Below are 23,352 nucleotides of genomic sequence, written 5' to 3'. Positions count from 1 at the left end.
GACGTGATTTTTTTCCCATAATTTTTGTTACACAGCTAGGATTGATGAGCGCTTTAATTTTTCCAATAACATTTACCATTGCTTACCTGCTTATTTGATACTAAACGGACGAAAATGCCGAATCTACACAGAATGGAGAATCCATTTCCGTTGGACTTGGACATTGACCTTGGAGCCAATCGCTTCCAGTCTTATGTTCTTTTCAATGTACACGAACTGCAAAAATGTGAGATATTACGGAAAAGCTGTGCCTAAAGCATGGCTGGTCTAAAAACAAGTTTAAATATTAGAATTATATACTTTAGGCATAGTTTGGATTTCCTGTTTATAAGAGGATACAAAAGTTAATTTTTGGTCAAGTGCGAATCCAAGATATTTCACTTGGTTTGACCAAATTCACAATACGTTGAGTTTTGGAAGCCTTGGGAGAAATCTTCCATTTTTTGTAAATAAGAAGAGGACATATCTTAACTTTTCTGCAGTCTGCTTCAAATAACACGAAGATTTCTTCCTTTAGCGGAAATGCCTGTGTCATCAGCGAACAAAGATTTGTGGCAACCCTGAGGCAAATCAGGGAGGTCAGAAGTGAAAATATTATTCAATATAGGCCCAAGCATGCTACCCTGAGGAAGTCCAGTTCTAACAGGAGGTCGTTCAGATTTGGAATTTTGATAATTTACCTGCAAAGTTCTGTCAGTTAAATAATTTTGAACTAATTTCATAATATAAAGTGGAAAATTAAACTTTTTCAATTTAGCAATCAAACCTTCATGCCAAACACTGTCGAATGCTTTTTCTATGTCTAGAAGAGCAACTCCAGTTGAGTGGCCTTCAGATTTGTTTGAACGAATTAAATTGGTAGCTCTTAGGAGTTGAATGCCCATGGCGAAATCCAAACTGCTAATCTGCACACATTTTGTTCGTATTGATGTGAAGCATCATTTTATTCAAAAATTATCCTTTCGAAAAGATTGCTTTTCGATGAAAGCAAACTTATTGGACGGTAGCTAGAAGCTTCAGCTGCATTTTTATCCGGCTTCAAAATTGGAACAACTTTTGCATTTTCCATTTATCAGGAAATGGCAACATCTGTTAACTAATTTTAACAAGAAAGAATAGGTACTCTCTGGATGCTTTTTGATGAGGATGTAGAAAATTCCATCATCACCTGGAGCTTCCATATTATGATTTTTAGTTATAGATCTTACTTCGTCCAAATCAGTCCCCCAGGAATCATCAAAAATATCTTCCGAGAGAAAATATTCAGATAGTTCCGAGCAACTTGATTCTCAATAGGACTAGTAAGACCCAAACTGAAATTATCGGAATTCTCGAAATGCTAAGCAAGTTTCTCAATAGTTGAAGATGCTAAGCGTCAGATAACAGACTTAAAGTGGCCATTTTATACGATTGATGAGGGAATGAAAGTATAGGCTTGATAGTTCCGTTAGAGTACGGCGGTGTGAAAATTGTATAGTTATCTGGGAGTTAAAGTACATAACTCTAGATGGGAGCTTACCATCAATCTACTGCCATTGGTCGAAAGGTACAGTAGCAGCACCTCTCAGACCCGTGTCTCTTTGAGATCGTGAAGTCGACGATGTCAGGAGCACATACAATAGTAGAGGCAACAATAGCTGCAATTTCCAAAGATTCACTGGGAGCTGTTTATGATGCCAGCTCTCGGACTCGTCCACCTGTCGGATCCGTCCTGCTCTGAGACCCGTCCAGCTCTTTGAATCTTTTTCGCTCTTGATTCTTCACGATTCAGCCGGATCCGGATCTGAGCTGATGATCTGGAGCTGAAGCCAAGAATAGTGAGATAAATTTTGCTGGAGAATTAACATTAGCTATAAACTCTAGATGTAGACTGGATTGCATAGCATGAGAAAAGGTGTATCATCTCTTGTGATAAAGGTGTAGTTCTTTACGTTTTTGCATTTGTGTCAACATTTCTATAATTTAAATGTGACCTGAAGAGTTGTTCGAAAGAATCGACTCCCCTTAGAGAACTGAACGGGTCTGATCCGCTCAGCCAGGTGAGCTGTTTTGTCCTCCTCTACCACCTACGGACATTTTTCAGACGGATTAAGAGCTGACAATTGTCGTCCATTATAATTGAATCAAATTTAACCTCGCATTTTGGTACTGAGGCAGCTCTTGCTTCAACTGTAGAAGTAGTCAGAGATGCAAGAGCATTATTAAGATCAAAGTTTGCAAAGGAATGTTTGCATCCAAGTTATATTCGATAAATGTTCGATATTGCTCCCAATCAGCTCTATGGCAATTGAAAGTAGAGCTATGGGGATTAGAAATAACATTCAATCAAAGTGTGTTGTTATTTTGTACGTGATCGAAATTCACGACTTTCAGAGTTGGTTGAAAATGCTACATAGATCATTAAGCTAAGCCGAGATTTTTGTTTCTAAAGATTTTCCATTCTAAATATTTTCTCATTGCTAAATTAACTGAAATAAAATTAAAGCCAAGGAAATATAGATTGAAAATAGAAGATTGTAAAAAAACAAACAACATAATTATAATATGGCGGAGGCATAAAAGTTGATTTTCATGGGCCATTTGTGAAAAAGTTATTTTGCTTTCAAGAAATCCTTAACAAATTCATAAGGTTTTGAAATAGCTTTCATGAAGAAAACATCTAGACTGAATTGTATTTATCTTAAGCCATTTTGCATGATCCTAACCCGTTCAGATTTATGGCAGCATTTATGGCGGCAATGTTTCCTACAAAATGTTAAACGTCAAAGTTTGTTTATCTTTCGATAGTTGCGCTGTGCAATTCAGCGTTCTCAAAGGCGATTCTCTCCCGATAGCTTGGAAGCAGTTACTCAGAAAGTGTTCATAACATTTTGCACAGCTGTAACCTCGATCATTTCCGAAAAGATCCCCTTCTTCCGGATGGTTCTGGAAGTGCACTATCAAATGATGCAGGAATGTACGGTTGAATGAATTTTTTCCAAGTGATGACCCTTTTGCCGAATAAAATCGCAGCTATGGATCGGAAACCAACTAGTGTCCGCTAACTGACAGTTTCAGTGGTTTGCTATCGGTACTGACACAAGTTAGTCCGATCTTCATCTATTCGCATGGTCTGGAGAAGGCTGGTCTGTTTTCAGACTGTTTTGGCAATATTTTATGAATTTGAGGAACACGCTCACTTCACTCTTCTCCACCAGATGCTCAGTCGTTGATGGTACCAGTTCCGCCGGACGTACTGGTTCTTCTAAAGAATTAAATTTTACTGAAATCGACTTCCCTTCGGTCGTTAGCATCGCTTGATTTTTTCCTTCAACTTCGTTTATCCTTCGAGATATCCTTGTCATAAATTTGGTTTTTATTCACAATGAGGATCCACCCTTAAATTTCAATTTGTAAACAGAGGAGATTTTATGATACACTTTTAAAAGCCTTAAAGGCAACAATATATGCATTTTACTCTCATTTAAAACCGAATGGTTTTATGATTGCTTTTGTAATGATAGAACAGGTTTATAGAGTATTTTATCAAGACATTAATAAAAAATAGCTATTTCTGTTTATGATTGATTTATAAAACAGTTTTGTGGTGGGATTGAGAACTTCTTTAAATTTAATTTTAAAATAAGACAGTTTTTGACTTCTCGCCAGACTGTAAAAGGTTTTTAGCACAGCGAAAAGGTGAACTACTAAGCAGGAACGTTTTACACTGAGAAATGCTGTATTTAAACTAAATGGATTATTCATTGCCATTATAAAACCATCATAAATCAGAGTGGATGCTAAATGATTGCAGAATTCCTACTTGGAATAGAAACTCATGACTATGGAAAATTTAAAAATTTCTCTGATTTCAAATATTTGGAAATTCTTTATTTTGGTACCGTAAAACGGGGTACCTTTGATCCTCTTTGTTTCGAATTTATTTATTACATTTCGTCAATCAATTGTAGACCACTTAGTCAGAGCCCAGTACCTTTCTATTGGGCGAAATTCTGCAGAGTACGGCGGATTGGCTGTTTTTGGCACGTATTTGACCTCTTGTGCATTATACCATTCCAGGACGGATTTTGCATAGAGACAAGAGGCTAAATCAGGCCAAAACAGAGCTGGAGTGTCGTGGCTTCTGATGAATGGTCGCAAACGCATCTGCAAACATTATTTCTCGTACACATCTTTGTTAAAAGTGCCGGTAGAGATGAAACTTTTGGATTTCCGGCCACAACTACATATGGCCTGCCAAACCAAATACTTTTAGGGGAACTTCGAAAGCTTCTTTGTCCGAAAACACTTGGCAACGGCATTCCTTTGCATTGCAGTATAAAATTCCAAACCCGGGAGCTGTTGAAAATCTTTGAGCACGTATTTTGGTCGTTCATTATGAGAAAAACTCCTTAGTACGACTTTATGTAGTGAAATTTAGCTTATCATTACAATTGGGCACCTTTTCCACTTTGTACGCCCATGCCTCTGCCTCACTTTTTGTTAAGGGCCTGTTCATAAACTACGTAGACAGTTTTTTGGGATTCTTGACCCCCCCTTCCCCTGCGTAGACAATCGCCCAAACAAAAAAATTAAAATTTGTATGGACCGTGGATAATTGTCAACCCCCCCCTAAACTGTCTACGTAGTTTATGGACAGCCCCTAATATGATTTTAATTTTCCAACTTTGTGAGCCACATACAAACTGAAAGGTTTGGATGTTTCTCAATAATGGTTACCACCTTCTGGTCCATTTGTCGAGGCAGGGTGCCTTCCATTCATTTTGACTAAAAAAAATGTTTTATGAAATTATAGAATAATAGGATGATATGATGATATTTTGTGTATGTAACTAATAAGAAAAGATTGTAAAGTTTGTGTTTCACACATCAAACCTGCAAATTTAGCTTTGACAGAGTCACAATGAGCGTTTTTCTGATCGCCTCTTCGCGAAGAGTGAAGAGCGAAGAGTGGGTGAGATAAATTACAAAATCGCTTATTGCGACTCTCATGTAGCAAAATTGGCAGGTTTTATGTGTCAAACACAAACTTAACAATCTTTTCTTGTTGTTTACATAATCAAAATATTTTCATAATGTCTTATTATTCCATATATTCTTAAAACATTTTTTTAGTCAAAATGAATGGAAGGCACCCTGGGAGACCATACTTTTCGATTTGTCCCGCTTCCAACCTTCCGATCCACAGTTAAGCGCTGGTCAAATAATTTGCTGACACACTGAACACGGTACTCTTAGGCAGTTTTAGCTATTTGGCGAGATCGCGTACCAACAACGTTGAATTTTGCTGCCGTTCGTACAAAATGCGATTGCGAACTTCCACTTGATTCGACGTCATTTTAACAAACTGAACAAGAATGTAAATATTATTTTTTTTTTCCTTTGGTTTGTTTTTTCCGTCGATCTTGTTTTCCGTGCTGAGCACCAATGCTACCGACGTGCCAGGAAGGCAGCTCCCACACCTGGACCCTACCTATCGACCCATCAACTCATGAACCGGGGACCAACGGCTTTACTTCCCATCCGAAGGAAGGCGTGATCAGAGATGTTATGCCTCAGAACATCCCGGCGGCGCCGACTGGTATTGAACCCAGGCCTGCTGGTGTGAGAGGTATGAGAGGTTGTAAACGTTCTGTACAACGAAATAAAGTGGAGAGCTTCAGCTTTCGTATAAGTGAAACGTTTCAGCGGTTCGTGAAATATTTAACCCTGTCCACGTTAAGTGGTTAAGTTTATTGAGATAAGAGTCTACGAAAAATTGCTAGATTTCAAACTAAGCAGACTATGACACTCAACATTTGTTTGAGGTCCAAAGAAAACAATAAATTTGGCTTTAAGTTGTAACTCAAGCTGGGAATCGCAAAAAAACTCACAAATTCAGTGAGCTCTAGAAATAGAACCATTTTCACGATTGAACCGTCTTCAAGGTGCTATTGAAGTTATTGCTGGTAAGAACCTCGGAAGCGGCTGTTTTGTGAAGCTATCATGTGCTATCCGCTGCCGTAAGTAAATTTCAATAAATCCCATAAATAATTATCCTACTGGTTATTTGATGTTGTGTTTCACAGTTATATGAATTTGGTAATTTGGTTCATTAAATAATTCAATAAATAATTTTCTACTAAACCTTGAAAAAAAGAAGTGGAGGTATAGAGGACGTTTCAAACATGTCGTGCACAATATTTTTAAATTGTTAACGCCCCTCTTATATCACACATCTTTCCATACTTATCATTTAAGGCCCCTCCGTACTTTTTGTTCGCTCTGCATATTTTACTCCATTACTATTGAGAAATGATGAAGCATTCGGTTTTGATACGGTCATTCTTGTTTTCATAGCAAGGAACCGATTTTAATTTAAATGTCCATTCGAAGAGTTAGAGCACCTTCTAAAGGCACGCCCGTTCGTCAGTCAAAATCGGATTCCTTAGTAACAAAATCAAAAAATGACACCGATATTGACCATGCATCAGTACCTTAGTCTCAACCACTTCACCAACGTCACTGATGTGCATTACATAAGCATTCACCCACACGCACTTAGATTTTTTTCCGAGATTAGCACCACCGAGCAGGCTCGGCACTTATTTTTTACTGAGATCTCAGTAAAATTAATGTTTGCTAGCCGAGACCTCTGCAAAATTCCCGTTTGTTAACTGAATCTCGGCAATTTTTTAACTGAGATCCCGCAAAATGGATTGCCGAGCTGCTCGGTGGTATCCATCTCGGCAAAAAATCTAAGTTTGTACACACACCTCATCAACGTTTATGTCCGTACATCGTTTGCTTCAGCGTTTAAAAAGCATTTTTTCGTATTCAAGTGCAGAACACTGGCTTTGGCGTTGGAAAGAATGAATGATATTAAAAAGAATTATAAAACGGAATAAACTCGAACCATGAACTTTAAGTGTATCAGACTGGCATGTTCACCTCTCGTCTGTTATTACTCTGAAAGATGTGCACGGGAAAAAATCCGATTCCATTATCATGAACAAAAAATCATGAAATCAAAAAACTTGCCAACCCTTGAAATCATAACAATGATTCATGATTTCGTTATGGAAATTCATGATTTCATAATGCAGCGGAATCATGACCGCTTCAAGCGTTACCTGAAAAACCGTGTTCACTGCACTACATAGGTATCTCTTATACGCCTTTTGCCTTCCTTCTGATACAAGTATTGAAAGTCTAGTGGTCAAAGTTTGGGTTTAGTGATCGTAAGGTTCTTGGTTCGAATCCAGTTTGATGATTTATTTTATTTTTTTACATGTTTTGGTTTAAAAACTAAAAGTTAAAGTCATGAATTTAGTTCATGATTTTAACTCGGATGATTCATGATTTCCGGAATCATGGGTGCGTTACGCAAACATAGCTCATGATATCATGAATATTATTCATGGTGTATTTTCATAACATGAAAATACGCTATGTTCATGAAATCATGAGTCATTTATCTCATTTCGGATTTTTGATTTGTTCCCGTGTGTAGGCTAAAGGCGTATGAGAAGCGTTCATCGATTTCGTCTGCCCTTTCTGTTGCAACATAGCAAGCCTCAATGTTCACACTTGCGTGTAGGTACGAAGTATCACGTTTGATGTGCAGAGTACGCCTGATTTCGAAAGATAACACGCGCGTTAAATGACAAGTGCACTGAAGAAATTGAAACTCAAGCTCAACGCCGTCTATGTTTCGTGAAGACTGCGATGGCTTATCATAACATTTCAGAATAGCACCACAAAAACTATTAGGGGCTTGTTACAGCACAAAGCACTCCACTAACCAAGTCTGTTCCACTACCATAGAAAAAAATGATTCTCTGCAAATAAATGTTTGTTCATTCCCACACAAAATCAAATAATATCCATTTATAATATTATCATGGTATATTCCCTAGAATTTCATTTTTCACTCTTTAAAAATTCTCCTGAAATTCTCTTCATAACTGTGTTTACCCTGAACTTCTGAACTTTCTTCAGAATTTTCCACAAAATGTCCGTAGAATTCTCCTCTGTCTATATTATGTATTGTTCCAAATTTCTTTGAAATTCTTCTCAGAATTTACCTTGGACATGATCTCAGATATTTTTTGTAATTCTCTCTCAAATTCCTTGAATTTTCCTTCAGAATTTCGATGCTTTTTTTTAGAACACTATTTGAATTGTTTTCAAAATAAAAAATCCCTAGGAATACTCCTAAAGATTTTCTTAAATTGTTATTCATAATTGCTTTGAAAAATTCCATGTTATTAGATTCTCATCCAGTCATTCTTATTTGTTTAACCATCATTAGAATTCTGTTCCCTTGGAATTCTTCTTCGAATTTCTATAAAAATCTGAACAGAATGCTTTGGAATAATGTTTTAGATTTCCTTAGGTTTTTTTTTTCCATTCTTGTGATTTTAATTAACAACAGTATTATGGTAGTGTAACTCTTACGTATACACATTTGCTGGTTTTCCAATTCTTATGGGATTATTTTCGAAATTCCGTTGGAATTATGCTTCTCTTGAAAATTCTTCGAAGGTGAATACTTTTGAAAACAATTAAAATTCTAAAAACTTTCAAAATATTCCAAAGTCTCGGGTCTTCTACACTGAAACCTCCGTTTACGAAGTCTTTTTTAACGCAATATTTAATTTACGTCCTTCTTTTTACGAAGTAAATCCCAAATAACGAGGTTTTTTTTATGAAGTAAATTCCATTTAACGAGTTTTTTTTTGCGATTTTGGAAATCTGGGAAATACTCTGAAATACCCCACAATATGGGTATTATTGAAATCGGAGTCACGTGTAGGAACCGAAAATTGATATCTGACGCCATTTTGAAATCCAAGATGGCGGCTTACGGTTACATAAAAACTTAGAAATTATGTCAAATACCCCACAATATGGTTGTATCTGAAATCGGATTAACGTGTTGGGACCGGAACTTTATGTCTGTCACCATTTTTAAATCCAAGATGGCGGCTTCTGGCTACGGAAAACCTTGGAAATTCTGTCAAATACCCCACATTACGCGTATTTTTGGAATCGACGTGACGTGTAGGGATCCGAAATCAATGCCTGAAGTCATTTTGAAATCCAAGATGGCCGCTTCCGGTTAGAGAAACCTTGGAAATTCTGTCAAATACCCCACAATATAATTATTTTTGGAATCAAGGTAACGTATAGGGACCGGAAATCGATGTCTGACACCATTTTGATCCAAGATGGTGGCTGGATGACAGATTATAAAAATACCCGTATTGTGGGTTATTTGACAGTATTTCCCAGTTTTTCTCTAGGCGGAAGCAGCCATATTGGATTTAAAAATGGCATCAGACATGGAATTCCAGCTCTTATACGTCACCCTGATTTCAAAAAATCCATTTTGTTGAGTATGTGACAGTATTTTTCTGTTTTTCTGTAACCGGAAGTCGCTATCAATGATTTCAAAATGGCGTCAAACATTGATATTCGGTTCTAAAACATTACGTCGATTCCAAAAGTACCCATATTGTGAGTTATTTAACAGTATTTTTTGGTTTTTATGTAACCGGAAGTCACCATCTTGAATTTCAAAATGGGTTCATACATAGGTTTTCAGTTCTTATACGTTTCCCCGATTTCAAAATTCCCATATAGTGGGGTATTTTACTGTTTTCCCATTTCTGTAACCGGATGCCGCCATCTTAGATTAAAAATTGGCACCAGATATCAATTTCCGGTTCCTACACTACAAACGATTCCAAAAATACCCATATTGGAGTTATTAAACAGTATTTTTCAGTTTTTATGCTACCGTAAACCGCCATATTGAATTTAAAAATGACATCAGACATCGATTTCCGGTCCCTAAAAGTTACCCCGATTCCAAAAATACCCGTATTGTGGGATATTTGACAGTATTTCAGACATCGATATCCGGTCCCTACACGTCACTCACCTTAAAAAAACCCATTCAGGTATTTAGCAGTATTTTTCTTATTTTTTTTTAAACTGGAAGGTGCCATTTTGAATTTCAAAATGGCGCCAGACATCAATTTCCAGCCCGTGTGGGGCCATAATGACAGTATTTCCCAGTTGTTCTGTAACCGGATGCCGCCATCTTGGATTTAAAAATGGCGTCAGACATAGATTTCAGGCTCCTACATGTCACTCCGATTATAAAAATACCAATATTGTGGGGGTATTTGACAATATTTTCAAAAACCTTGTTTCACGAAGAAAATCCCAAATATCGAGGTTTTTTTACGAAGCAAATAAAAAAATCCAAAATTTTAAGAATTCCCTGAATCTTGATGATTTTGCCTGCTTTTTTTTCTATTTCAGCGATCTCGAAAGGCTATTCCTAGAACTATTCAATGTGATCTAATATACTACTTAATCTGTAATAACAAATAATGTTTGACATGTCTTACGGGTTTATCCGATTTATTTTATACTCTTATACGATGCAAAAATGACACATCGGATGTAGATAAAAGGTTTGCACCATATATGACGAAACTTAAACATTATGTGATTTAATTCATTCTTATGTGCAATTTGGACTAAATCTGTAGTATTTTATGATTCTATCTGTGCATTGTTATACGACTTCTATTTGTCTGGGCTACGAATTTCTCTTGAGGCAACCGATACTGCTGAGATTGAGTTCACTTCGGAAATCATACGGAATATACAAACTACACGGGTCAATTTTAGAAGCCCTAGAGTCAGTCTAGAGGTGTCATGAATTATAATTGCCTATAAATGCATATCTGTCTTATATGGATTTTCGCCAATTTTAAGATAACAACGTTATCATCTATCAATTGGCATCTACTTTCATATTACGTAATAAAACTACGGTCGTTGATCATGAAAAACGTGAAAACAACATCAATTTAGGTTGTCCTATCAAGCAAAGTAAATAGTCCCATATCAGTCTCATTCTTAAATTAAATCGTCCAGATGTGAAGTTACAGTTCTGCTTTTTTAATTTGCCATATTTTTTGCTGATATCATAAAACATAAAAGCGATTGATTTTAAATTGAAAAAAATAAATAAAAATTAACTATGCTTTTTTAAATATTTACATGGGTATTGCACTTCGGGTCTTCAGCTGCAATTTTCTCAAAGCATACATTTTTCTATATGGGACTGATATGGAATTATAGCCAATTTACTTCGGGAGTTTTAAGGATTTGTTTCCGTTCAAATTTACTAGAAGTAAGTTCGATGCTCTTAAGAAACTTATCTTGCGATCCTGATCATTAACTTTGACTAAGGAATCTTAAATGTTAATTTGATTGAATATAAAGCTGTATTGTTCAAATTGGAATGTCACTAGCACTTACCGTAATTCGCTTTATACTCAAAAACGCTTTGTTAGAACCGACATGAGCTTACAATTTCGCTTATTAACTACTGTTCGATCCACCTCAAGTGACTGAAATACAAAATTAAGCTACATAAATTTTCTTCTTTCTCTCTCTCCCCCCATTTCCGGATTCCATAATTCTATTCATTCACACGGAATCATACCGTTTTTAGATGTGGATCCCCAAGTGCTCGAAATTCAGCGCCAGAATCTGATAACTCAGAAAATCCTGCAGCGCTACCTCGAGCGACGGTTGCATCCCGAGCGTAAGCCTCAGATTCACGTGCCATCGGTGGACGAGATCCTCCCGAAATCGCTCCCGCCCGGTTCGGTGCGGGACGTTCGCCAGCAGAATGCCACTATGAGTGGCACGGGAAGTTCATTGCTCAAAGGTACCGCCGGCAGTCGGTATAGTTTGCTCAGTGAATACAACGACGGAGATGAGGAATCCGGTCAGCAGCGACACCAGCAGGACGACGAGGAATATGCTGATGGCGAGGGGGATTTGGATCAGTATGGCGACCTGGGGGGCCCGTTGGATAATGATCACATTGACATTGAATCGCTGCAATCGGGCGAATCGGAACACGTCGATTCGTTCTATCGGGACAAATCCTACCGGCAGAGAGGTAATTATTTTGTTGAGTTACAGAGTTGTTGATTGCATATGTTTGGCCATCAGAGAAACGATTGATCTACATTAGAATTTCAAGTCACTTGGAGGTCGGTTGACTCGGTGGTGGTTTGTGGTGTGGGTATTGAATTAGTTGGTGCTTGGTTCGGTTTAGTTGCTACTAATGTATATATTATGGGAGACTGTAATGTTTGGTGTGGCATTGATTTTAGAGTGGAATAATAAACATACTATAAATGACGACTTACTGTTTATGCAATGGGCATGTGGTTCTTCCGATTTTAGAATAATGGACAAACCTTCAATACCTAATTTCAATAAAGCTGACCAATATCCTCCCACACAAATCAACTACTTTCGCATTCCTGCCAATCGATTTCACAGCGGCGGCCAAGGTCAACGATCACCTTGCAATCGTCGGAATACTCACGACCAATCGCGCTTGATCGCCGATCGATTGCATTATTGAACTAGCCTACGGTCTGTGGTTTTGAGCACCTTGAAAGATCGCCTCGCTTGATGGGCATTCCTTTACCTATATGGCATGTAGTTGTTTTGTTTATACTTTACATGCATGCCTAACGAAATTATTGGACTTCAGCGTAGATGGCACGATCCGGTACCTACCGTGTAATTTAACTCAATTTGACTGTCGCTGCTGGACATGGAAAAATTGTTTTCTTGGCTAGCACCCGTCAGGGTAGCTGCATGTCAGCAATAGTAGCATATGAAACCTAAGATGTATTGTCTCAGATGACGTCGACAAACGTTCTCACGTAAATTGCTTTATTCTCATGCTCATAGCATGACACAGGAGGTCACTGCCAGTTGGAACGAGATCGAGGCCAAATTAAGATCCGATTTGTGGTGTTTTATATGTATTGTTTATTTTGGTGCTTTGAGTACCTTATTATTGGCAGGAAATGACATTTAAATTGATTGATTAGTGTCGATTAAAAAGTATTCAGTAGCATTGCGGTCCGCATCTGGTAATACCTAATTCAGAGTGACATAAGAAATGACCAAATATTTTATAGATGTTGACAAATCTTATTTTTTAGAATACTTTGTTGAATGATATAGCGTTTTGACAATTTGCACAGTAGTGGATTACCCGGTATTTTAAACAATTTATCGAATAATTTGCTGTCAGAAAAACAAATAACCTTAAATCTAGGTCAACTGACAACTTCTAGAATTAGCTACATGGGCTTACCCCAAGGTTCATGTTTAAGTCCCTTACTTTATAATTTCTATATATCTTATTTATGTCAAAGATATTGATAACTGCTTAGATAATCGATGCATGCTTAGACAGCTTGCAGAAAATGGCGTGGTTTCCCTGAGAGGTCCACGAGCGAAAATCTTGCAATGACCATTGCAAAATATCCTAAATAATCTGTCTTTTTGGGCAAGAAATTTAGGGATCAAGTTTTCACCGCAAAAAACTGAATTGGTAGTGTTTACAAGGAAGCGGTTTCCAGCCCAACTGCGTCTAAATCTTTTGGGCAGAGACATTACCCAATATTTAACCTTCAAATACCTTGGAGTCTGGTTTGATTCAAAATGCACTTGGGGTACCCACATTACGTATTTGAAACAAAAGTGTCAACAAAGGATCAACTTTCTACGATCCATTTCCGGGACATGGTGGGGTGCTCACCCGGAAGATCTCATTAAACTATATAAAACGACTATTCTTTCAGTTCTTGAAAATGGCTCTTTTTGCTTCCTCTCGGCAAGAAAAAGCCATCTAATCAAATTGGAACGTATTCAATATCATTGTTTACGTATTGCCCTTGACTGTATGCATTCAACACACAATATGAGCCTAGAGGTCCTAGCGGGCGTAAAACCTCTGCAGAACCGTTTCTGGGAGCTCTCATTAAGAATATTGATTAAATGTAGTGTCAGTAACAACCTTGTGATTGAAAACTTCGAAGAAATGCTCGAATTGAGCATCCAGTCTAGATTCGTGCGAATCTATCTTAGTTATATGCCATCGGATGTTAGCCTTTCATCAAACATATCATATTAACAATATGATCCACTGCGTCCTAGCAAGAAGTACGGTCGACTTGTTTCGCGCTCCGTTAATTTGGAAGTTTTCTCGCTATTATCTGACGTAAATAATCAGTTTTTTCTCGCTTAGTGATTCCTGGCATAATTCCCGATAAATTTATCAAAAAGTGAGTTTTTTTTCTGAGAAGAAAGTGTGTTTTCGGCATCATCGGAAGGAAAATTGTTTTTGCGATTGCCAATTCGCCAACCATTTTGCGCACCATCCGTGCGTGGTCACGCATACCTGTGCACACGGATCATCGTCATCGAGTGTCAGCATCTGCCTCCGCATTTAAACCGCTCATCCATCATCGTGTGTTCAGCTGAGTGCCGAGCTTCATACAAGCACACACCAACGAAGACCGCCCGCACACGCGGATCGAAGATCATCAAAGCTGCGCGTCGCTCCGCTGCTGCTGTGTAAACGCTCGGTGGTAGTAGTATAGGATTATCAGATAAGTTTATTTTCTTCTTTCTTTCTTTCTCCCATCAGTTAAATTTTAAGTTTGTGTTTCTGTGTTTGTATTTTTTTTTTCTCGTGTATTGTGTCCGAGTAATTTTGATTATCGTTGCAGTGGTAGAGCGTTTTTCGCTCCCACTAGTACGGCAAAATGGACATTTTGTCAGAAGACGAAATGGACGTTTTGTCGGAAGATGACACCACTTTGCCACGCGATAGCAAGAAGGGTCGAAAACGTCTGTCATCCCAGAAATCAGATGATGCCATCCCTGCTTCGTCATCTCAGTCTGGTAATGGACAGGGACAGATAAGCCCCCGATCGCGAGCCTACCCAGAAGACTCGACTGGCCCATGGGTTGTTTACTTTCAGCCCAAAAAGAAACCTTTGAATGTAATGCAAATTACTAATGATCTGACGAAGCGGTTCTCGGCCGTGACCGAAATCTCGAAGGTGAGGTACAATAAACTTCGCGTTGTCGTCTCTAACCTGAAACAAGCTAACGAGATTGCTGCCTCCCAGCTCTTTACACTCGAGTATAGAGTGTACATCCCAGCTCGTAATGTGGAGATCGAAGGTGTGGTGACCGAAGCGAGTCTGACCCCCGAGATCTTGGCGAAGCAAGCGGTTGGCCGTTTCAAGAACCCCTTGCTTCCCACGGTTGAGATACTGGAAGTCCAGAAGCTGAACTCAGTATCTTTCAGCGAGGGTAAAAAGAGCTTTACCCCCACAGACTCGTTTCGGGTGACCTTTTCTGGTTCAGCCCTTCCTCACTACATCGAGTTGGGAAAACTTCGGCTACCTGTGCGTTTGTTTGTTCCTCGGGTCATGAACTGCCAAAATTGCAAACAGTTGGGACATACGGCCTCTCACTGTGGCAGCAAGGCACGCTGTTCCAAATGCGGGGAGAAGCACGAGGATGGCGCCTGCACAGTCACTGCACCAAAATGCGTGTACTGTAAGGGAACTCCTCATGGTCTCTCATCGTGCCCGGCGTACAAACAACGCGGGGAGAAACTAGAACGCTCTCTTAAGGAGCGTTCCAGGCAGTCTTTTGCAGCAATGCTAAAAACAGCCACACCATCAACCAACGACAAAAATCCCTTTGCTGTTTTGTCTGATGACGAGTCTGACTCTGACTTGGCTGAGGAGGGAGTTTCTTTCAGTTTTCCGGAAGGTTCTGCACGGAAACGAAAACGCATCCGTTCGCGGAAAGTTGCAGATAAGGAACCCCAAATCAGCTTGCCCAAATCAAGGAGTGATGGAAAAAAGGAAGTTTCAACTCCTCCTGGTTTCCGCAGAACTGACTATAACCAGAACTTTCCATCTCTCCCGGGGACATCAAAAACCCCTGATGGCCCATTTTTAAGAACAGAAGCCCCTACTTCATCCGGGTTGTTCTCATTTGATAAAATTGTGGACGATATTCTCAAGTACCTCAATATTTCTGATCCTCTCAAAAGCATTGTTCTGGCAATGCTTCCTTCTGTGAAGACCCTCTTGAAGCAATTGACATTGAAGTGGCCCCTCATTGCAGCAATCATTTCCTTCGATGGATAATTTTCCAAACGAGGTCGGGGATTTGATCACTGTTCTACAGTGGAATTGTCGAAGTCTCATTCCTAAATTAGATTCTTTTAAGTTTTTAATTCACAATAATGATTGTGATGCATTTGCTGTTTGTGAAACTTGGCTCTCTTCAGATATCGATCTTCCTTTTTATGATTTTAACATTATTCGACTGGATCGTGAGGATTCGCGTGGAGGAGGGGTACTTTTGGGGATCAAAAAGTGCCATTCCTTCTATAGAGTGAATCTTCCACAATTTACAGGTATTGAAGTTGTCGCATGTCAGGCTATTATTAAAGGTAAGAGCCTTTGTATTGCTTCTGTTTATATTCCTCCTAGAGCCGTTGTTAATCGCAAACAACTTTCAGATATCTGTTCGGTACTTCCTGCTCCACGGTTGATTATGGGAGATTTGAATTCCCACGGTACAGGCTGGGGGGAACTGTATGATGACAACCGTTCTACTTTGATATATGACCTCTGCGACAGCTTTAATATGACAATTCTTAACAATGGAGAAGTAACACGTTTGGCAGACCCATCCTCGAATGGAAGTAGATTAGACCTCACACTTTGCTCTAACTCATTATCGTTGGATTGCACGTGGAATGTGATCCAAGATCCCCACGGTAGTGATCACTTGCCGATCAAAGTTTCAGTTGCCAGTGGGTTCAATCCGTCGGAACCCGTTAACGTCGCGTACGATCTTACCCGTAATATCGATTGGACAAAGTTCAAGAATGTGATAGAAGATGCCCTAACGTCGGTAGAAGGGCTTCCACCGTTGGAGGAATATAACTTCCTCTCCAATCTGATCTTGGACAGCGCGCTCCAAGCTCAAACTCGGCCGGTTCCAGGAACGTCTTTCCGTAGGAAACCTCCTTCCCCTTGGTGGGACCAGCAATGCACTGAGGTTTATCGTAAAAAGTCCGACGCGTTTAAGCTTTTCCGGAAACGTGGAACACCCGTACATTTCGAAGCGTACTCGGCTCTTGAACGCGAACTCAAGAGCCTCATCAAAGCCAAGAAACGCGGATTCTGGCGGCAATTCGTGGACGGATTATCGCGCGAAACGTCGATGAATACGCTTTGGAATGCGGCGCGAAGGATGCGTAACCGGTCTTCAAACAACGAGAGCGAGGAGTACTCCGATAGTTGGATTCTCAAGTTCGCGCGAAAAGTATGTCCTGATTCTGTGCCGGCACAGATGATTCCTCGCGAAACGACGAATTCGGTAGACGAGATCAGCCAGCCTTTTTCAATGCTGGAGCTCTCACTCGCGCTCCTTTCGTGTGGCAATTCGGCTCCGGGGGCTGATAGAATCAAGTTCAACTTGTTGAAGAACCTCCCAGACGTCGCTAAGAGGCGCATGTTGAACTTGTTTGGTCAGTTCCTGGAGCTTAATATTGTTCCGGATGATTGGAGGCGGGTGAGAGTTATAGCCATTAAAAAGCCTGGAAAACCCGCGTCAGATCACAATTCGTATCGTCCCATTGCGATGTTATCGTGTATTCGAAAATTGTTGGAGAAAATGATCCTTTTTCGCCTGGACAAATGGGTTGAGTTGAACCACCTACTCTCAGATACTCAATTTGGTTTCCGTAGGGGCAAGGGAACGAACGACTGTCTCGCGTTGCTTTCCACTGAAATTCAGTTGGCTTTTGCTAATAAAGAGCAAATGGCTTCTGTCTTCTTGGATATTAAGGGGGCTTTTGATTCAGTATCGGTTGAAGTCCTTTCAGACAAACTCCACGCTTGTGGCCTTTCTCCATTAATTAATAACTTTTTGTACAATTTGCTGTCAGAGAAACATATGAGCTTTTCTCATGGAAACTCTACAGCTTCACGATTTAGCTACATGGGTCTCCCCCAGGGCTCATGTTTAAGCCCCCTTCTGTATAATTTCTACGTCAGGGAAATTGACAATTGTCTAAGGGACAACTGCACGTTGAGACAACTTGCAGATGACGGAGTAGTGTCTATGACAGGACCCAGAGAGGCCGACCTGCAAGGACCCTTACAGGATACCTTAGACAATTTGTCTACTTGGGCTATCCAGCTAGGTATCGAATTCTCCACGGAGAAAACTGAGTTGGTCGTTTTTTCTAGGAAGCATAGCCCAGCACAACCAAAGCTTCAACTTTTGGGTAAACCGATCACTCATTCTATGTCCTTCAAATATCTTGGGGTCTGGTTCGATTCAAAATGCACCTGGAGATCCCACATTGAGTATCTGAAGCGGAAATGCCAACTAAGGATCAATTTTCTCCGAACAATTACCGGAACGTGGTGGGGAGCCCATCCGCAAGATCTTCTAACGTTGTACCGGACAACGATTTTATCGGTTTTAGAGTACGGTAGTTTTTGCTTCCAGTCGGCGGCTAAAACGCACATCATCAAACTGGAACGGATCCAGTATCGCTGTCTTCGTATCGCGTTAGGATGCATGCACTCGACTCATACGATGAGTCTCGAAGTGTTAGCGGACATGTTGCCACTCTCTGATCGGTTTTCGGAATTATCCCTCAGGCTCCTCACCCGTTGTGAAATTATGAACCCACTGGTGATTGCAAACTTTGAGAAGCTTCTTGAGCTAAACCCTCAAACTCGTTTTATGTCATTGTACTACGTGTACATAACACAGGATGTCAGCCCTTCGCAGCATAATCCCTATCGTGTTTGCTTCTCCGACTTCGACAGTTCTGTTCATTTTGATTTATCAATGACGCAAGAGATTCGCGGAATCCCAGAGCATCATCGTTCCATGATTGCTCCGTCAATTTTCGCTGCAAAGTTTGGCCAAGTTGATTCCGCAAGATCGTTCTTCACAGATGGATCACTAATAGAGGCGTCCGCTGGTTTTGGTATTTATAACGAATTTCATAGCGCCTCTCGAATGCTTCAAGCTCCTTGTTCCGTATATGTTGCTGAGCTGGCGGCAATACATTGTACGCTAGAAACGATCGCCTCACTTGCACCAGATCATTATTTTATTTTTACGGATAGTCTCAGTTCTGTCGAGGCTATTCGCTCCATGAGGCCGGTAAAGCACTCCTCGTATTTTCTCATGAAAATACGAGAGCTTCTAAGTGCTTTATCTTTAAGATCTTTTGTCATCACCTTTGCATGGGTCCCATCTCATTGCTCGATTCCGGGCAATGAGAAGGCGGACTCGCTTGCAAAGGTGGGCGCTATGGAAGGCGATATTTACGATCGACAAATCGCCTACGACGAATTTTTCTTCATTTATCGTCAACAGTCCCTCGCCAGCTGGCAAAATAAATGGAGTGAAGGGAGTTCGGGACGATGGTTATATTCAATCATCCCTAAGGTGTCGAAGTGTCCTTGGTTCAAGGGGTTGGATGTGGGTCGAGACTTCATTCGTATGATGTCTCGCCTCATGTCCAATCACTACTCTTTAAACGCTCACTTGTTCCGTGTTGGGCTGGGGGACAGTAATCTCTGTGAATGTGGACAAGGTTACCAGGACGCAGATCACATTATTTGGTCATGTGCTGAGCACCGTGGAGTCAGATCCGAGTTGTACGATTCCCTTCGGGCTCGAGGTAGACAACCTAATGTTCCAACTCATATATGTTTTCTTGAAGAATATTAACCATAGATTGTAGGTTTGATTAACCTTGTGTTTAGTTTGTGTTTTGTATGTGTGTGTGTATTTTTTTTTGTAGATTTGTTTCTGTAATAATTGTATAATTACAGAATTGATATAACGTCGATAGGATTAAGTATTTGTTTTAGAAATAGTGAAATTTTTGAATCATAAATCATATTCCAAATCTCCTTTTCCCTCTCCCGATCCAAACAATTGTCATCCACTAACCTCGAGAAGACCGCGAGTAATCGGTTCCAATCCTTTAATTTTAGATTTAAGACATTTATAATGTATAAAGAAAATGATAACTTGGCTCTGTAAAGTTTATTCGAATGAGCCTGTACAAATAAAGTAATTAACAAAAAAAAAAAAAAAAAAACAATATGATCCATTCCTCCCCTTTTCAAATGTTGCAATGGCGACCCGCAAAATATTGCTTCACGCACCATCTAGCGTTGAAAAAGGTCAGCAATAATCATTCAATTACAATCGAGGGGTGTGAATATAGCACTTATTACAAAAGTAAGAGTCAAATTATTTTCATTAATTACATTGTGTATTATGTACTTTAAAATTTGTCTAACATGTCACTGTTGTCATCGAATAAAATAAAATGCTGAAATACATTCATTTGAAATATTAAGCAAATTTTCATTTGGTTTACCTCTCGTGACGATAGACAAATACATTGGTAGCCTTTTTGGCCACAGAGGTGCTTTCATCGCTAAAAAATCGGTTCGCCAGCTAAGCGAAAGAGTGGATCATATTGTTAATATAATATATTTGCTTCCATGCTATAACCCCCCTCGTGTATGCTTTACTAACTACAGCTCCCCCATTGACTATGATCTCTCCATGAAACAGGCTGTTCAAGGAGTTCCAGATCAACTTTGACCTATCTCAATTCCCCGTATTTTTGGTGAAAAGCACCAACAAGTCAATTACAATAGAAGATTTTTCATTGATGAATCACGCATTGATGTATCCACTGGCTCTGGCGTCTTCAATGAATACTCAACCGCCTTTCGGAAACTTCAGGAACCATGTTCCGTTTATGTTGCTGAGCTAGCAGCAATCAACTTCGCATTGGGAATGATTTCCGATATGCCCATAGACCATTACTTCATCTTCTCGAATAGTTTCAGTTCGATTGAGGCTATTCGGTCGATGAAACAAGGTAGGCACTCATCTTATTTCCTTTCAAAGGTAAGGGAGCAGATGAGTTTGCTGGTCGAAAGATCATATTGTATGGGTCCCCTCACATTGCTCAATCCCAGGCAATGAGAAGGCAGACTCTCTCGCAAAGGTGGGCGCACAACAAGGGGAGATTTATGATTGAAGAATTTCACATGATGAATTTTTAACGGCGCTGGTGGTGTAGTGGTAAGCGTGATTACCTCTCACCCCAGCAGGCCTGGGTTCAATCCCAGTCGGCGCCGCCGGGATGTTCTGAGGCATAACATCTCTGATCACGCCTTCCTTCGGATGGGAAGTAAAGCTGTTGGTCCCCGGTTCATGAGTTGATGGGTCGATAGGTAGGGTCCAGGTGTGGGAGCTGCCTTCCTGGCACGTCGGTAGCATTGGTGCTCAGCACGGAAAACAAGATCGACGGAAAAAACAAACCAAAGGAAAAAAAAAAAAAAAACATGATGAATTTTTCCCATTAGTACGTCAGAGTTCTCTTTTAAGTTGACAAAACGATTGGACAAGTAATTCTCTTGGGCGGTGGTTACATTCCAGTATTTCAAATGTTTCTTCGAGAGCGTGGTTCAAAGGTCTGGCTGTAAGTCGGGGCTTTATTCGCGTGATGTCAAGACTTATATCCAACCACTACTCGCTAGACGCACATCTCTACAGAATAAACCTCGTTGACAGCAATATATTTAGGTGCAGAACCGGTTATGATGACATCGATCACGCAGTTTGGTATTGCCCGGGTAATGACGCCTCCAGAGCACGACTGTTGGATACCCTTGTGGCCCGAGGTAGACAATGCTTCCGTGAAGTAAGATATGTTTTGGGAACCCGTGATCTTCCCTACATGCAAGCGATCTACGAATTCCTTTGTTTGTCTGATGTTAGAGTTTGATGTGACCATCCCCTCCTTTCCAAACAATTTCCAGCCAGTGTGTCCCAGTCCTTCTGTTTATTTGCTACGTGCCCCTGCCCAGCCTGGATTTGGTCAAGCTTTTTGTACAAATTCACTAATTAAAACATAACTGAACAGACTACGCGTATGCGAATTTTACGGACTTCCGTTCACTTCTATCGTAAAGCTTAAACAACTTTAAATGAAACGTAAGTTGATAACAACTGTAAACTCGTGCACTTCTGTTCACCAGCCGATTCAAAGGTGAAATGAAACAAATCAGAGTACCTTTCGCGAGGAAGGATGTTGCTTACGTAATTTTTCTTTGGAAATTAAGGTCGTCTTTCAAAAACGATTCCTTTATTCAAACACTGCGCCAAACTAATCGAATGGTGAAGTATTTCAGGGTGCCTCCCAGAAAGCATGCTCAATAAAAGTAACTATCTATAACGATGAGCTTTTTATAGCAAAATATAGCAAAAGTTCTATCCAAGACACCTTATCTTAAAATAACGCGTAGCCTCGACATAGCATTTTATGACACGCTTGAAATATTTCACTACTGAACGGAATGTAAATGAAAAAATATTTTTATTTAAATTAAATTGAACTTAATCGATAAAATATTACAAGAAAAAACGCACAACGTTACACGTTTTCATAACTTCTCTGAAGTATTCATCAGGTCTATGAAAATCTCTATACTTGTCTCAAATTGTCAGAACAGGAACAGGGTTCGTATTTTTTTTTCTGAAGAAAATAGAGCTGTCCTGAATTTATCTTACCTCACGCTTTAAGATGTTTAAATCCCTACAAAAGTCTGAGCTTTCCTCTTGCAGTTACGAAAATAGCCCTTAAGATCTCTAAAAATCACCAAAGATCGTTATAGGGTAGAGAACTACTTCGGCCTAATCACCCATTTTGGGCCTACCGAGCAGAAAACTTCAAATAAATCCATGATATCAGAGTTAACAAGTCAATTATGCTTTTGGTATGATACTTTAGTTAATAAGCTACTGAACGAAGTCAATAAAAACGCGTGATATGAAAGTTTGCACCCATAATTCCCGAAAAACAAAAGAAGCGCTCCGACCGAAACAATTTTTATCTTCATCCGATAGGCCGAAGTGAATTCATTGGCGTTTCAATGGAGTTTCAATGCGTTAGGCCGAGTTTAGAATCTGTATGCCGAGTTTTACGTCAAGAAGCAATGTTAGACTTTTTACAATACCTCAACGATTGGTTTATTTTTATCAAATATTACAGTACGTACGGATAGGTAAATAAATTTGGAAGCTATCAGTTATAATAGCATTCCGTTTGGTGCTAAACAATTTTTTAGCTATCCCTTTCATTCCTCAGATCTTCTGTAAAGTTCCTACAATTGATGTGAAGCTGATAGAACGTCACTGAATCTCTCTTATCTTCCATAAAGTTAAATGCAAACTTGAAATAAATAATTTTTATTTCCATAATTATGGCACTTTGATAATTTTTAATGTCTTGAAGCTTCAGGACATTGCATATTTTGTGATCTTCGACTTACTAAAATTAAATAAATGTTAATCTTCAACATTTTA

General features: G+C 39.6%; 1 protein-coding gene across 1 annotated transcript in view; it reads left to right on the top strand.

Annotated features, from left to right (window-relative positions):
- Positions 1–23,352, top strand: part of LOC135711284 (uncharacterized) — a 152,258-nt gene that overhangs the window by 63,183 nt on the left and 65,723 nt on the right. The window contains exon 4 of the mRNA XM_065234089.1: positions 11,522–11,977. Coding sequence (XP_065090161.1) covers positions 11,522–11,977 — 456 coding nt within the window. The remainder of the gene's footprint in view (positions 1–11,521; positions 11,978–23,352) is intronic.

Source organism: Ochlerotatus camptorhynchus, unplaced genomic scaffold (assembly GCF_037179485.1).
Source record: "Ochlerotatus camptorhynchus isolate MF236.1 unplaced genomic scaffold, CSIRO-AGI_Acam_v1.1 ptg000429l, whole genome shotgun sequence".
Taxonomy (NCBI): Eukaryota; Metazoa; Arthropoda; class Insecta; order Diptera; family Culicidae; genus Ochlerotatus; species Ochlerotatus camptorhynchus.
The sequence above is the reverse complement of the archived record's forward strand: the minus strand, read 5'-3'. Positions and strand labels throughout refer to the sequence as shown.